The 18,499-nt window shown below is 41.3% G+C and overlaps 1 protein-coding gene across 2 annotated transcripts in view; it reads left to right on the plus strand.

The window, feature by feature from the left end:
* Window positions 1-752: 752 nt before the first annotated feature.
* poc5 (POC5 centriolar protein homolog (Chlamydomonas)) overlaps window positions 753-18,499 on the plus strand; it is a 52,781-nt gene continuing 35,034 nt past the window's right edge. For both annotated transcript variants that reach the window (XM_084325549.1, XM_084325550.1), the window contains exons 1-3: window positions 753-845; window positions 7,489-7,572; window positions 7,689-7,830. In XM_084325549.1, coding sequence (XP_084181675.1) covers window positions 7,489-7,572; window positions 7,689-7,830 — 226 coding nt within the window. In that variant the 5' untranslated portion in view covers window positions 753-845. The remainder of the gene's footprint in view (window positions 846-7,488; window positions 7,573-7,688; window positions 7,831-18,499) is intronic.

An 18,499-nucleotide genomic window follows, 5' to 3' on the forward strand; every position in this document is an offset into this window, starting at 1 on the left:
GACACACGTTTCTGCGAAGCCCCGAGCTAAGTACTGATTCTGTGTCCACTCCACAGCTGTGATGTGTATTCTCTGTAATATTGTTTTATTCACTCTGTAATAAATCTTTGAACCTAAAACCTTCTCCTTACCATCTCTCCAAGGTCAAATTAACTGAACCCGACAAAATACAGTACTGTTTGTGATACAAAAGTGTCCAGAAAAAGAGTGTATATACATTTGACGTAGAAACTGTACATTGGAGGAGGTTGGGTGGGTGGGGTGAGGTTGGGTGGGTGGGTGGGTGGGGGCTGTACTGAATGAATGAATGAATGAAAACTTTATTTAACAGATTGCAGAATGGGTACAATACAGTACGGCTCAATACATACAATTGTTAAGGGGATGCAGACCTGAGAAAGACGTTTGTCTTGTTTCCATCAGGGTCCCCCATTTTCAATTCATATAGTACATTGGAGTATACTATGGAGAATACTAGAGACTAATATGTTTTTTATAAAGGCTGTTGAGATCGTATGGAAGATGACTATCTGTTGTATCTGTTTGGTAGTTACGTTAGCCATGCAAAGATAATTCTAGCCGAGGGACGGCTCAAGAGCAAGTAGTTGCCTGCTGCGCTTGAGATCAGCGTTGTTCCGCCTTACCGTTGCCACAGAAACACGCTGCCCAATCAGAGGTGCTTTTGCAGGCAGATTTGGAACCAGTAGCCAATCTGATCGTTTCTTGTTCAAGAGTCGGTCGGTTTGAAACACAAACAAGCTTTCCCCAACTGACGGGATGAAGACGTTGAAGACTCCAGAAGAACAGAAGTCGTACTAGATAGTCGGCAATAATCGACAAACAAGGTAAAACTTCCCTATACACGAGACTACTATCTAGATATCGTAACGTTAGCGATGCTTAAATTCTGTAACTGTTATAGCCAACAAACCCAGCTAACGTGTTTACGTTAGCGTGTTAACCTGCTGATATGTTATATAGACAGTTTATATAATAAAATAACCACATTTCTAGACTAGTGGCGAATGGGCTTACGTTATATTAACGTTATTCTTTGAACTGAGGCCATGGCTTTAACTGGAGAGCATGGACTGGATATATGAGCTCAATGGTACACCGGTTGAAGAAACATATGGCTTGGTTTCAAAACCAAATTCTCAACAATACTAAACTAAGAACTACCAGGGTAAAAAATCACGCTGAGTTTCAAAAGTCAGTCAAAGCTTTTCAATATGAATTGAAAATGGGGAACCCTGATCTAAACAAGACAAACGTCTTTCTCTGGTCTGCACCCCTTAACAATTGTGTGTATTGAGCCGTACTGTATTGTTTGTACCCATTCTGCAATCTGTTAAATAAAGTTTTCATTCATTCAGCTTACCAAAAGCTCAAACAGTGAACTCCAAGCCCACGCGATTGAACTCGAACTGCAAAGAAACATGAATGAATGAGCGGTTTTGAATGTGGGTAGGGATTCACATCTTTTTACAGCTGTGGGTAGGGCGTTCCACATTGTGAATGAATGAATGAATGAAAACTTTATTTAACAGATTGCAGAATGGGTACAATACAGTACGGCTCAATACACACAATTGTTAAGGGGATGCAGACCAGAGAAAGACGTTTGTCTTGTTTACATCAGGGTCCCCCATTTTCAATTCATATCGACATTTATGACATACACAACATACATGACATTTATGGCATAGGGACATACAGGTATTTAGTACTGATACATTTGTGACATAAACGGTATTCAAATATCCAGCACTGTTACCCATAGATCCTGACAGAGTATATACATAATTATGATGGGGAGGGGACTGTACATTTGGAGGGGGGGGTGGGTGGGTGGGAGAGAAATATACATACGGCGGGGAGAGAATAATCGGTGGGGAGGAGACTGTCTATTAGAGGTGGTGGGGGGTTTGGGCATTTACGGTGGCCAGTTTCGAATTGCAGCCTCCCGTAGGTGCTCTTTGAGAGCGGTTTTGAATGTGGGCAGGGATTCACATTCCTTTACAGCTTTGGGTAGGGTGTTCCACATTGATGTGGCATAATTGCGAAACGTGTTTAGTCCCTTGTTTGAGCCCAATCTGGGTTTAACATGATTTGTTGAGCTTTCTCTGGTGTAGTGGTTGTGGTATTCACTGACCTTTGGGAAGTATTTCGACATGTACATGGGTACCTTAGTCGTATAGTGTATCTTGTAGACCAGGCCCATTGCAAGTTGCTGTACTCTGTCGTCTACTCTAAGCCATCCTAGGTTGTCAAAGTGGGCAGGGGTGAGGTGGGTTCTGGGGGTAAGGTCAAGTAGTAGTCTGACCAGTTTGTTTTGTGATGTTTGTAATCTTGTTTTTAGCGCCTTTGAGGTGCTTTGGTACCATGAGGTGCAAGCATAGTTGTAGTACCCTTGAATGAGTGCTCCTGCCAGAGTCTTCAGGGTATTCTTGTTTACCAGAGAGGAGATCCGGTACAAGAATCTAGTTAGTTGGTTGACTTTTTTTTATTACATTGGATGCAATTTTGTCACAGGAAAGATTTGCCTCTAGGATGGAACCCAGGTAGGTAATTTCATCTTTCCTTGTGACAATGTTGTCACCCACTGTAACTGAGAAGCCGTCGGTCTTGCTGAGTTTGTTATTTGAACCGAAGAGAATGGACTCTGTTTTGCCCATGTGTAATGATAGTTTGTTATCTTATCAGCGAGCCATATGCAGATTTTGCCTAGTTCCGAGCTGAGGGTTTTTTCAACCTGCAACTTGTTCTTGTCAGAGACCAGCAGGGCTGAGTCGTCCGCAAACAGGAACAAGTTGTTGTTGTGGCATAATTGCGATGTGTTTAGTCCCTTGTTTGTGCCGAATCTGGGTTGCACATGATTTGTGGAACTCCCTCTGGTGTTGTGGGCGTGGTATTCACTGAACTTTGGGAAGTATTTCGACATGTACACATGGGTACCTGTGTGGTGTAGTGTATCTATCTTGTAGACCAGGCCCATTGCAAGTTGCTGTACTCTGTCGTCTACTCTAAGCCATCCTAGGTAGTCAAAGTGGGCAGGGGTGAGGTGGGTTCTAGGAGTAAGGTCAAGTAGTAGTCTGGCCAGTTTGTTTTGTGATGTTTGTAAGAAACGACGTAAACTCCATGATCAAATCTGCACAAAATAATTTCATCAATGACAAAACTGAGTAAAACAAAAATAAACCCTGTGAACTTTGGAAATTACTCAATAATCAACTAGGCTGCAGTAAAAAACGTAAAACCAGATTTTCAAACAAAGACGGGAAACACGCTCATCACAGACAACCTGGATGTGGCCAATTACTTAAATATTTAAAAAAAACGACCCTCCCACTCAAGGCATTTTGGGGTAGAACACATCCTAGCCTACTACAATAACCTAGGGGTCTGCAAAGACGATTTCAAACTCGAAATGGTAACAACAGCTGAGGTACACAAAAAACTGAGCACCCTCCAACCTAACAAGGCCACTGGCCATGCCAATATCCCCTCCGAATTCCTCAGAGACTCAGCAGCCGCCATCACCCCAGTCATCACACACATAATAAACCTCTCTATAAAACAGGGACACGTACCCAAAGACTTCAAAATTGCGAGAGTAACCCCCCCCCCCTGCACAAAAAGGGCAGCAAATTGGACCAAGGCAACTACCGCCCTGTTTCCATTCTTACCTCCATCTCGAAAGTCATGGAAAAAATAGTATACGAACAGGTCGAAAAGTACCTTGCGGGAAAAAATCTAATTTACGAATTCCAATCTGGCTTCAGAACATCCCACTCCACTGATGCATGCCTTCTATATTTGAACGACCACATCAAACAAGAGGTGGATACAGGCAAATACTGTGGCATGGTCATGCTGGACCTCCAAAAGGCAGAGCTGGATGCGATTCTACCTGGAGGGGAGAGAACAGATGGTGGAGGTAAACGGTACACTAGTACCCCCCCCCTTCCCCTCCCAGTGAGCTGCGGTGTTCCACAAGGAAGCATTTTAGGACCGTTACTGTTCCTAATTTATACAAATGACATGTCATCAGCCTGTGACTGCATTACTGCAACCTGTTCCTGTTCGCGGACGACTCAGCACTGCTGGTCTCTGACAGGGACAAGTTGCAGGTTGAAAAAACCCTCAGCTCTGAACTCGGCAGAATCTGCACATGGCGCGCTGATAACAAATTATCATTACACCTGGGCAAAACAGTCCATTTACTTCGGATGAAATTACATCCATCCCAGAGGCAAATCTTTCCTGTGACAAAATGGCAACCAATCAAAAAAGTCAACCAACAATCAAGATTCTTGTACCGGATCTCCTCTCTGGTAAACAAGAATACCCTGAAGACTCTTAACAGGAGCACTCATTCAAGGGTACTACGACTATGCCTGCACCTCATGGTACCAAAGCACCCCAAAGGCACTAAAAACAAGATTACAAACATCACAAAACAAACTGGTCAGACTACTGCTTAACCTCACTCCTAAAACCCACCTCACCCCTGCCCACTTTGACTACCTACTAGGATGGCTTAGAGTAGATGACAGAGTACAGCAACTTCCAATCGGCCTGGTCTACAAGATACACTACACCACTAAGATACCCATGTACATGTCGAAATACTTCCCAAAGGTCAGTTAATACCACGACCACAACACCAGAGGGAGCTCCACAAATCATGTTAAACGCAGATTCGGCTCAAACAAGGGACTAAACACGTTTAGCAATTATGCCACATCAATGTGGAATGCCCTACCCACAGCTGAAAAAGGAATGTGAATCACTACCCACCTTCAAAACCGCTCTCAAAGAGCACCTAGGGGAGGCTGCAATTCTAAACTGGCCCCTGTAAATGTCCAAACCCAACCCCCTCCAATGTACAGTCTCCCCCACCCCACCTACCCAACGTCCTCCAATGTACAGTTTCTTCCCCCTCAAATGTATATACTCTCAAATGTATATAATGTATACTCTCTTTTTAGAAACCCTGTCTATTAATCAGAGTTTCCAACGCCAGGGTCTATATGACAGGCGTTGTACTATTAAACAGTACTGTATATTTGTAGATCTGGTATGTCATAAATGTCTGGATGTAACCGTACTGTCTAATCTGTATGTCATATAATGTTATGATGAATTGAAAATGGGGGACCCTGATGTAAACAAGACGAAAGTCTTTCTCTGGTCTGCATCCCCTTAACAATTGTGTGTATTGAGCCGTACTGTATTGTACCCATTCTGCAATCTGTTAATACAATTTTCAATCAATCAATCAACTGATTGTCAGGAGGAACTCAAAACAACCCACATTCAATCAATCAAATCCTTTATTCAACCAGATAAGCATCATTGAGATTAAAATCTCTTTCGAGAGCGATCTGGCCAAGCAAGGCAGCAGAAAGTTTCAACATAAAAAAAGAACATTACAATAAAATACAGATAAAACATTCACAGCAAGCTCCAATTTCAGGCAAGTTATCAAACACAGTTGCACTGTCTGAGGGAACTGAATTCGTAGGATTTTAAAATGGCTTTAAATTCTCAGAGGGTGACCAGTCCTGGTAATTTTAGGTCCTGATAGATTTAATTCATTGATGTCTAGTAATATTCAATGTCAATATCTTATATATATCTATGCACCTATTGTCTCCCCCATGATGCAAGCTATAGCCTGGGTGTCTCTCAGTCTGACCTGCTGACCTCTGGCTGAAGGCTCCTTCCACACACAGGGCCCCCTGTACATCTCACGCACACGCACACACACTCACGTGCTGCACACGCACACACACTCACGTATACACACGTGCACACCTCTCCCCCACCCAGCTGTCCGCCCATGAGTTATGGAGATGTTGTCCGAGAATAGGGGTCTTCTCCATCTGGAACCTATTAGCCCCCCTTCTGAACAAGCACACACACAGCCCAGCAAGCACACACCACACACACACATACTACACACACAGAAACATATACACACATACACCCCTCCCCTCTTCCTCTGTATAAATGACATATACTGTGATGCATTCTGCCCTTCTTCTACTGGTGCGAGAGGATGTGCCCGCGTGGGGTGATTGTTCTTCTTCTCTGTGAATAAAAGCTCCGTTTGAAATACTCCGTGTTCCGCTTCGTCTTTCGGTCGACTGGTCCACACCCATATCAATTAAGAATTCACGAGGGATAGGAAATCCCTAACAGTCCTCCTGTATCTTGTTCCAGGATGAAGGAGCAGCATATTTAAAAGCAATTTTTCCCAATTCAGTTCTCATATAGGGAACATCCAGTTTTAGAGCAGCTTGAGAACGAAGGGCATACTTTTATTGCTTAGTGCACAGAAGCACGCTTAGGTACGAGGGAACCAGCTTAAGCAGAGCTTCGTGCACAAGAGAGCCGTCGAGAAAATCGCCGTACTTGTGGAGATGGGTAACTTGCAATGGTATAGGGTGCAATGGTGCACTCGATTGCCACATCCCGTGACAAAGCGTAAGGCAGAATGGTACACAGTATCCAGCTTTCTAAGGTACTGATCAGGTGCATACATGTAAAGTAAGTCACCATAATCGAGTAGTGCTAAGAAGGTGGTCGAGATCAGGTGACTTCTCACTTTAAGTGAAAAACAGGACCTGTTTCTGAAAAAGAAGCAGAGTTTAAGCTTCAGCTTCGACACAAGTTTATCTATGTGAGATTTAAACGTAAGGTTCTCGTCCACTGTAATGCCTAGATATTTGTATGAAGCAACCCTTTCGATGTCAGTCCCTCCAGCAGTAACAAGTGTGGGAAGATCAGCTGGGAGTCTCTTCCCATTTGAGAAGAGCATAAACTTTGATTTGCCAGCATTTAACACAAGCTTAAGCTGGGAAAGATGTGACTGAACCATGTCAAAGGCAGATTGCAAGAACTCTTATCGTTTGCGCAACACTGGGAGATGAGCAATACATTACCGTGTCATCAGCATAGAAATGGTAAGCAGCATTAGACAGGTTGATACAAAGATCATTAACTACAACATTTGTTGTAGTTGCATTCATGTTTAGTAGCTAGGCGTTTATTCTTTTAACTTATGTACTAGTTTAACTGATTGATTGATTGACATTTTTATTAACAGATTGCAGAATGGGTACAATACAGTACGGCTCAATACACACAATCGTTAAGGGGATGTAGACCAGAGAAAGACTTTCGTCTTGTTTCCATCAGGGTCCCCCATTTTCAATTCATCATAACATTTATGATATACAGATATACAGTACTGTTACATCCAGATATTTATGACATGCAAGATAATATACAAATATACAGTACTGTTTATTTACAGGCAGAGTTTCTAAAAGAGAATATATACATTTGAGGGGGAAGAAACTGTACATTGGAGGGGGTTGGGTGGGGGGGGGGGGGTTGGACATTTACCGGGGCCAACTAATGATACTATTCGGATTTAGCCTAACGTTACCGCCCTCTGTTCTGTCATTTGTCTAGATGTCATCGGATGAGGGGGGGCCAACCAGTCCAGTTCTGCCAAGGGACTCTGATCGGGGCAGTTCTGTCTCCTCAGAGCTACAGGTAAAAAATGCAACATTGAACATCATGTTCCAAAGATAAATCACACATGACTTGATGATTTTACAAGACGTGTCACAATGACACATGATCTCTTTGTACTGCTTGTTGTTGGACAGGATGAGTACGAGGAACTCCTCCGCTATGCTGTGGTAACTCCTAAGTTTGACACACACACTGGTGCTCATCTGCAGCTGCAAAGCACCTCGCACGGGCGTAGTTCCCATGAAAATGATGACGCAAGATCACTCTGTGCAGCAGGTAACATGGCCTGCTACACGCATGCACACACCATTCATAGACACACACACACCACCATCACAAATCCAGCCTTTTTTATTTATTTTTTTATTGATCTTTTTCCGTACTTTTTCTCTCATCCCAATGTTAGTCGTTATGCCAATTCCCTTCCTGGTCGTTGCGCTCTTGCCCCCTACTGTCTGTCTGGGGAGGGTGAAGACTACCACATGTCTTCCTCCGATACATGTGGAGTCAACCAACTGCTTATTTTCACCTGACAGCGAGGACTCTCACTGGGGGGAGTGTAACGCGTGGGAGGATCACACTATCTCCCCCAGTTCCCTTCCTTGCTGAGCAGGCGCCCCGACCGACCTGTAGGAGTCGCTGTTTACAACAACCAGGATACATACCCCACCGGCTTCCCACCCGCTAACACTGCCAATTGTGTTAGTATGGACGACCGACCAAGCCGGAGGTACCGCTGACAGCTGGATTCGATCCCAGTGTCTCTGCGGTGGTAGGCAGGCGTTTAGTCCGCTGCGCTACCCAGCCGCCCACAAATCCAGCCTTTCTGACAGACACGGTAAACGGTACACTATCCCCCCCCCCTCTCAGTGAGCTGCGGTGTTCCACAAGGAAGCATACTAGGACCGTTACTGTTCCTAATTTATGCAAATGGCATGTCATCAGCTTGTGACTGCAACTTGTTCCTGTTCGCGGACGAGTCAGCCCTGCTGGTCTCTGACAGGGACAAGCTGCAGGTTGAAAAACCCCTCAGCTCTGAACTCGGCAGAATCTGCACCTGGCTCGCTGATAACAAACTATCATTACACCTGGGTAAAACAGTCCATTCTCTTTGGTTCAAATAACAAACTCAGCAAGGCAAACGGCTTCTCTGTTACAGTGGGTGACAATATTAGGGCTGACCTTCGAAGCTTTTTTTGGCAATCAAAGCTTCGGGGCCGAGCTTCGATTTTAATTCGAAGCTTCGAAAATATATATATATATATATTTTTTTATCTTATGTTGTGGGACTTGTACAGCACTTTGGTAAACGTTGTTGTTTTTAAATGTGCTCTATAAATAAAGTGGATTGGATTAAGTAGCCCCTTTCGTGACTGTGACGCAGCCAACAAGGTTTCACTCGGCTGTGTGATTTAATTCAAGGTGGATCGCTGTTGTCGTTTGAACAACTTCAGATTTCATGGGAACTACCAATCCCCCAAATCAAGAATGTTTAAGATGAATGAAGTAAGATTTTGATTATTTGAAATATGGCCTGTGTAGACTAAACTATGCACAGAATTATGTCAGTCTACAAGGTCCGGATTCTACATAGTCCGGCAATGTAGACCTTGTAGACTCCACTACAGACCAATTATCAGTGAATGTTCATGCATTTTTAAGAAGGGCTACTTCCACAAAAAAACAAAGAACTCACCAAAACATCTCAGTAGCACCTTATCTAAATGTTCTATTTCATATATGGAGATTCATATTTATTTATGTATTGCATGCATTTCTACATTTTATTTCCTATTTTGTTTATTCTTCCCAGTATCTTTCTTTCTTATGTGTGGAATTCTACAAGGCATGTAGGTGTATATGTGTTTGAGGATGATATCCTTCAAACAGGCAATAGTGATGATATAATTTGGGCAGTGCTGAGCTGGGTTACTTTCCTCCAGTGTATTTGTCCCCCGGCCCCACCCAATGGCCCCATGCGCACACACACACATGCACGCACGCACACACAAACCGAAGTAAAACAATTATTATTATTTTTTTTATATAAACTTCGATATTTTTTTTTCAATGTTCGAAGCTTGTGCCATCGAACGAAGCTTCGAAGTATTTAAGACAGCCCTAGACAATATTGTCACAAGAAAAGATGAAATTACATACCTGGGCTCCATCCTAGAGACAAATCTTTCCTGTGATAAAATGGCAACCAATGTAATAAAAAAAAGTCAACCAACGAACAAGATTCTTGTACCGGATCTCCTCTCTGGTAAACAAGAATACCCTGAAGACTCTGGCAGGAGCACTCATTCAAGGGTACTATGGCTATGCTTGCACCTCATGGTACCAAAGCACCTCAAAGGCACTAAAAACAAGACTACAAACATCACAAAACAAACTGGTCAGACTACAGCTTGACCTTACTCCTAAAACCCACCTCACCCATGCCCAATTTGACATCCTAGGATGGCTTAGAGTAGACGACAGAGTACAGCAGCTTGCAATGGGCCTTGTCTACAAGATACACTACACCACTAAGATACCGATGTACATGTCGAAATACTTCCCAAAGGTCAGTGAATTCCACGACCACAACACCAGAGGGAGTTCCACAAATCATGTTCAACCCAGATTCGGCACAAACAAGGGACTAAACGCATTTCGCAATTATGCCACAACAATGTGGAACACCCTACCCACAGCCGTAAAAGAACATGAATCCCTACCCACCTTCAAAACCGCCCTCAAAGAGCACCTATGGGAGGCTGCAATTCGAAACTGGCCCCCGTAAATGTCCAACCCCCCCCCCACCCAACCCCCTCCTAATGTACAATTTCCTCCCCCTAGAATGTATATAGTTTCTGTTATGATCTCTGGTAAACAGTACTGTATATTTGTATATCTTGTATGTCATAAATGTAACAATCTGTATTCTGTATGTCATAAATGTCATGATATATATCTGTATATCTGTATGTTGTGTATGTCATTATGAATTTGAAATGGGGGACCCTGATGTAAACAAGATGAAAGTCTTTCTCTGGTCTGCATCCCCATAACAATTGTGTGTATTGAGCCGTGCTGTATTGTACCCATTCTGCAATCTGTTAATAAAATGTTCAATCAATCAATCACACCAAGCTTGAGGCCCTCCAAACCATGCAGCCATCAATGATCAACTGCCATAAGGCGATTTAGCTTCAAAATGTTCAGAAAAGCATTCTGTATGTCTGCATCATGTTCTTAGCAAATAAACCAGTCAGGAAACATCTGATATGTCTGATCAGATGCCCCCACCACCACCACCTCAGTCTCCCGACTGTAAGCACATCTGACAAGGTCTATCAGGCTATTCCCCCAGCTGCAGCGCTCGCAGTGGCGGTTTGGTGCTTTAAACTGTCATGGAGTAGTGCACAGGGATGGAGAAAGTAGGCAGGCTGATGTGTAATGATGTGCTGGCACTCTGCCCATGCTGCTCTTTAGAGTGCATGTTTTCCCTCCTCTCTGCAGGATTTAATTAAGATGTTGAGATACGTAAATGCATTCCTGGATGAGGGGCAGTGGTCGTCTTATTAAGCATTCTTGGGTTACCTTATCCTATACATCAGGGGTGCCAAACCTTTTTTGAACCAAGATCTACTTTTTATTTACCACCTAGCCGAGAGCTACCAGCCAAAATTTGACCTACTCTCGGCTAGTATTAGTATTAATAGTATTAGTAATACCCATTCAATATGCACATGACAGAACATATTATATGGCATATAATATTTTCTGTCATGTGCATATTGAATGGTAATATAATATGATATTTTATATATCATTGTAACTGTGTAGTGTAGCAATTACAAGAATGACGAGACTAACTTCTCACGTTGGGCATGCAGGCAGCATGACCCATTTATTTCACACTCTGCATACACACTGACAACACACACACTCAATTTAATGGGCATGAGAAAACATGAGTTTACATTGCCAAAGTGGAACAATACAATAAAAACAAAAATGATATATGTACAATTAAAAGGGAATAGGAATGATGTGTAAACAGAGCTGTCACATTGCAACTGACAACACACTAGTGTTGTCACAATACTGGAATTTCAAACTTCGATACGATACCTTGAAAAGTATCGATATTCGATACCATTTTCGATACCACAGGGAAAAATGTTAAATCTTAAAATGTTAAAAAATAAAGATATACATTTAATTTGGCTTTTGTTGCTGGTCGATTCTCCTCAGCTTCTCTCTGGTACTATAAGAGAAGATAAATATAACACTTTTAAAATCCTTTGTTTATCTTTAGATCAGACATTTAAAAATAACTAAATGATCTAATCTTAGAAATTAAGTAAAGTTAGTTAATAGTACTGCATGTTAAGCATAACTGATTGATTGATTGAACATTTTATTAACAGATTGCAGAATGGGTACAATACAGGTACGGCTCAATACACACAATTGTTAAGGGGAGGCAGACCAGAGAAAGACTTTCGTCTTGTTTACATCAGGGTCCCCCATTTTCAATTCATCATAACATTTGTCATACAGATAAACAGTACTGTTACATCCAGCCATTTATGACATACAAGATATACAGTACTGTTTAAGAGACAGAGTTTCTAAAAGAGAGTATATACAGTTAATTTACTTCTGACCATTATAGTCAAAGTATTTTCCTATGAACTGAAACTCATAAGACCACATAAGGCTAGCATCATTCAGTTACAGCTATATTGGCCAACATTAGTCAGCTATAGCCCAGGGACGTGCACAGGACTTTAGAGGGGCAGGTGCTCAAAGGCTGAAAAGGGCACTATACCTGTGTGTTTTAACCGAGCGCGCGTAGCGCACAAGCCAGATTTTTAAGGGCCCTTTTCGGGCGGGGGGGGGGGGGGGGGGGGCCTTTTTATGCTTTTTGGGGGGTTTTGCTGATTAAATATTGAATATTAAACTATAATAATCAGTGCAGGAGCTCACTTATCCTTGAAAGACACTTTTATCACTGACTTAAAAGGCCCATACATCTCCATAAATGTTCAGGGGGGAGGGAATAAGTGCTTACCCTACAGACCCCAAGAAGTGCTGTATACTGTATTGTTTAATATAAATGCATTTTTTATTCCAATCCTGATTTGTATTTGAGATTCCCAAATCCCATCGGACTTGACTTCTTCGTGTCCCTCAGTGAGTGTAACACCAGCATTCAACAACGGTTTCTATCATCATCATCATCACCACCCACGCTATGCATAAAATATATAGGTCCGCGGAGAGTTCTGAGGAGGCCGTGCAAACTGCAATGGAATATTGGGCATCTCTCTCTTTACCTAATATTTTGATTCTATCCTGACATTTTCAGTTGGAAGGGCAGTCTATATGCGTAACGGAAAAAAAAATTAAAATCTTTTTTATATATATATATTTTTTTTTCAAAAAGGGCCCTTTTTTATGAGGCTCAAAAAGGCAGGTGCTCAAGCACCCCTTGGGCTCTATGTGTGCACGTGCCTGATCTAGCCAGCTACTGCACCACGAACTGTCAGCCAGCCAGCTGGCTACCTTAACCCACAATACAACAGCTATCCAGCCAGCTACTGCACTACGAACTGCCAGCTTGATTGATTGAAAAGCTAGCCAGCTGGCCACCCCCAATCCAGCCAACCGTACAAATTACGGTCTCAGCCAAATCACATCGATTTGTACAGTTAGTTAGCTAGCCATTCCATTGCGAATTAAAAGGTAGGCCAGTATTAGCTAGCTAGTAGCTAACGTTAGCCAACTGAGAACGATAGCTAGCTAACCAACAGCTGCAAGCCTGGAAACAACAACGCTGTTGATATAATGAGCTATCCGTAGTAGGGCTGACCTTTGATATTTTTTTTTGGAATTCGAAGCTTTGGGGCCGAGATTTGATTTTAATTCGAAGCTTCGAGATACATTTTTTTTTTATATATATTTTTTTAATGTTGTGGGACTTGTACAGCACTTTGTTCAACTTTGTCAGTGCTGTAAAGTTTAAACCTTTTTAAATCTTAGACAAACAAAACACTTTGCTTTCATGAAATATTATAAGCCGTCATTTGAGGCTTTATAAAAGCAGCACAATGAACACATCTGTCAGTGCCGAGTCCGACCTCATCTTAAATAACAAACAGCATTGCTTGTTGTAGTTAACGAAGAGAGGCAGAGTTGATTTAGCAAAAAAAAAAAAAAAATGTTTTTTTTTATAATCTCATTTTATTAATCGAGATCTACTTGAAATCAGCCCGCGATCTACCTGTTATACATAATCTACTGCTATACATAATAAACAACACAACCTATGACAGAATCAAATTAAAACATAAATAAAAACCGAATATAACATAATACACTTTAACTAAGTAATGCATAAACTAAACTATACATTCAAAACTAAACTATACATTCAAAAATAAAAGCTGTAGAACAAACGGGTGCAACAACTGCTAACAATCATCTGACATACATTTTTATGATGTTTTTAATAATGCCTTGAAAAGGCACTTCAATGGGTACAGCATTAATTATGTTACTTGGAAACCCATTCCACTTTACTCTGACGCTGAATCTCTGACTCTGACTCATCATGCTCTATACAAAAACACCACAACATGCCTTTTTGTACCTGCCGTGTAGTATGCTCATGTCATTCATCATTATACATTATGTGTGGGAACTACGATACGATATTATCACAATACTAGAGTCACAATATTGTAATATCAATAATAGCTTTGGTTTTGGGTTCGTATGGGTGCTGGAAATCCTTGAAAATGCTTGTATTTCAATGTGTTGTTTTCAAGGTTTGAAATGTGCTTGAATTGTGTATAAAGTGCTGGAAAGTTATTGTAATTGTAATTGCACTGTATACTTTCATAATAAATCGCTATCTGATAGTGATGCACCGATGTGAAAATTGTGGCCGATACCGATAACCGATATTAATATTGCTGTTCTGGCCGATACCGATATTTACCGATGTCGATATCTCTGTATAGAAAACACTTTTTTTATGATAATCAAATAAAGAGCTATTTTCCAAAACGCAATTTTTTTTAACTTTTGTAACTTATTTTCAGAAATGACTGATATTTTGAAACTATTTAAGGTCAAAACATGTAAAAAGAAAAAAAATATATAATTTTTTTTTTTTTTTTTTTTTTTTTAATATCGGCCCTATCTTGATATCGGACCGATACCGATGTGTAAAAAAACGGCCATATCGGCCGATATTATATCGGCGGCCGATATATCGTGCATCACTACTATCTGACTGAACCGCCCGCCAATGGCACCCCCCGCCCCTCCTGAAAGCTTGCTTTAATCCCAGTAACATTAGCGAGCTTCTTATTTAAAAAAAAAAAAAATTAAAAACGTTAGTGAGCTAGTGTTGCCACAGACGGCTATGTTGACAACGACAAGCGACAAGTCAGGCATACAGTGCTCATGGGATGGGGTTTGAGCAGGAACACGCACATGCACGGATGTGCACGCGCATGCACACATGAATGTCAACTGTCCGTCTGTATTGCAACCAATAACATGGGCATCATATAGCTTACATCCTGGTCCCTGCTGGGACGTACCAACTGAACACACCACTGTGGGGGGTTATATACAAATTCTAGGTTGATTTGATTTTGTATAAATTTTAACGCTCAAGGAGCTGTTTGACTGCCTACCTCAAAGACTGTTCTCTTATTTTGCACATTTTCAGTAAATATTTGATTGAAATTGAAGTTTTATCTGGTGATTATTTGAGTGATTGTTTCATATTTGCTCAGCCAGCTTATATAGGATGCCAAGTCTACATCATTTTGTTTGTTTATAGCACAATAGCATCTGATTTAATGTGATGGAAGAAGTGAAATTATCATTTTGAGTAAATATTTAATTTACCACAGCCGCATAAGATGCTGGAAAAGCTTAAAGGGGAACTCCAACATTTTGGGAAATTAGCTTATTTAACATCTTCCCTGGAGTTAGACAAGAAGATACATACCTTTTTTGTCTCTGTGCGTGCATTTTAGCTTTGGGAATAGACGCTCCGTTAGCATAGCTTAGCTTCATCACTGGAAGTGAGGCAGGACAGTAGCCTTACAGTGCCTTACAGTGTATTGCAAGGTCTGACATTGACCAAACTTGATATGCATGACCTTGGTGGGCTCTAGGTCAACTCCTGAAAAGGGGGTCAATGTCAGACTTTGCAATCAAAAGTTAGGGGGCTAATAACCCTTGCCATAATTTCAGTGCGCCCCCTAACTTTTGATTGCAAGGTCTGACATTGACATTGATAATTCTCACAACCCACAACTGCACGTGGTGTAATGGCTTTTATACAACTGGCGCATTCATCCAACCTTATTGCTATACAATAAACACACATTAATTGAAGATTTATTGAAAAAACCATCCGCAGAAAAAGTAGTTCCCAAACAAAAAGAGAAGTTGCCTCCATGTGGAAGCAGCTCGGAAGTGCATCCAACTGTTCTCAGTAAGACATCCAACAAACTAACACATCCAACTGTCAGCTTGCACGCCGCTATTTTATAGTTTACGTGAGGAGTGGGTGTGTGGCGTGAATTCTGAGGCCACGGTTAGAGTAGTGTGGGGTATGCGGTGGACGTCGTTGCAATGTATTGGGGCGGAACGGAGTATTTTAGGGTGATAGTTAGTACATTGGAAACAAGGCTGGCTAGGATAATTAGCTTGCACGCCGCTATTTTATAGTTTACGTGCGGAGTGGGTGTGTGGCGTGAATTCTGAGGCCACGGTTAGAGTAGTGTGGGGTATGCGGTGGACGTTGTTGCAATGTATTGGGGCGGAACGGAGTATTTTAAGGTGATAGTTAGTACATTGTCATGGGATACACCGCTTGCTTTGGCTAACTGTTAGTTCCATTCTTATAAGTGGCGGTAGGTTGCCCCCTGGTGGAATATAATAATCTATGCACTGGTGCGTAGAAGAACGTGTGCGTACTGATGACGACATCAACTCGAGACATTCGCAGCAGCAAAACAAGTCTATTAATAGCCCGTCCATCGGCGCCGGGCATAAGAAGTTAATTAAACTTGACAGAAATTATATCGACGATAATTATCGATATCGAGTTATATGAAAATAATTTTATCGCGATAACGTTTTTGGCCATATCGCCCAGCCCTACTCTCAACTAAGACATCCAACAAACTAACACATCCAACTGTCTTTCAACTAAGACATCCAACAAACTAACACATCTAACTTATTTTTTTTTTACCTACTTTCTATATAACTTAATTCTTAGATGCTTCTATAGAAAGTAGGCAAAACAAAAAAAAAAGTTTTCTTTGCCCTTATAAGTAGAGATGTTCCGATACCATTTTTCCCTTCCCGATCCAATTCCGATACCTAAGCTTTGGGTATCGGCCGAAAACCGATACTGATCCGATACCAGTGCATACATAAAAAAAAAATTATAAAAAATGATATTATATAAATTATACTATTTTTTATTTACAGATACTGTTTTATATATAGTTTTTTAGTAATAACTAGAAAGTAATGGTATTTATTCAACAACAGGTGATTGTATAGATTAGTATTAGTATCATTAATCAATGAGTATGGAGCTGCGGCACTGCAGATATACCCTACTCCAATGATCTGCACGGACGTTAGACGTGTTGCACTCGCTACCCAGTCTGTAAGCTAGTACTAGCAGAGGCTCTGGCTAGTAGTAACGTTCATGTTGTGATTTTCTATGCAAAATAAATATTCAACATTCTCTTTTGAGACTCCGCCTCAGACTCTTATCCTTTGGCACTTGGAACTTGCTGTACTTTGCTTGCAGGTCTGCAGCCATTATTGCTGGATTATGAATAGCACCAACTTTAGCCAAGGTACCGTTATCAAGCTAAGCTAGCTGACCTAGCTAGTCTTCCCCGCATTGACATTTGATAACGTTAGTCAGCTAACGCTAGTCAGTAGCTACTTGACTTAAATACGATTCACCGTGGGTGCGTTATTGTTGATAGACGGACAGTGTCAGGTCCTGGAGAAAGGACAGGTGATCATCTGATTTGATGTAACGTTAAAGCGGATGTTGTTCCAACTAGCTAGCTTTTCAGCTAATGCTATAACACCAGCAAGCAAAACACATCCCGTCCGAGCTCCCCGTCACACGCTCTGTCGGGGACAATGGAATTTAAGAAAGTGTATCTGCTGTTAAAATGACAAACAGCATCACACTTTAAAACACGTTCATTTTATAATTCTCACTCTCCGCAGGAGATAAATGACGTCATGGGATCGGAGGCTAGAATTTACGTGTACTCGCAGATACCAATACCAGCATTTTAGGCAGTATCGGCGGCATTTCCGATACTGGTATCGGAACAACTCTACCTATAAGGGATTTATCTATTTTTTAAACCTACTTTCTATAGAAGCAGCTGGGAGGTCCGCTGTTTTAAGTGAGCGTGGATTATTGAATTGATTGATTGATTGCTAATTTTATTACTGTCCGCCTTGTTTCCAACTGGTTAAGCTTGGCGACTCTTTCGAAGTTGGTTAAGGTTAGAGTTTGGAATCAGGGCTGGTGGTCTTATCGCCCTGATCTAAAGACAAACTATAACCTTAACTAGGGCTGGGCGATATGGCCTAAATATGATATCACGATATTTTCTGACCTTTTGGCGATACACGATACACATCACGATGTTTTTCTTTTTTACCCCAAACAATTCATTATGAGGCTTACCAAGACAGTATTTGATTTTGCAAGCTAACATTAAAGACAAAATAAAATACCCATGCATTTAGCATTTTTATATTATATATTAGATTTAGATTATTAGATTATATATTGCATATATTTAGCAATGAGATATTATATGATTTAGATATGAAATATGATGAATTGAAAATGGGGGACCCTGAT

The sequence above is a fragment of the Notolepis coatsorum genome, assembly GCF_963971535.1.
Source record: "Notolepis coatsorum genome assembly, chromosome: 1".
In the NCBI taxonomy this organism is placed as follows: Eukaryota; Metazoa; Chordata; class Actinopteri; order Aulopiformes; family Paralepididae; genus Notolepis; species Notolepis coatsorum.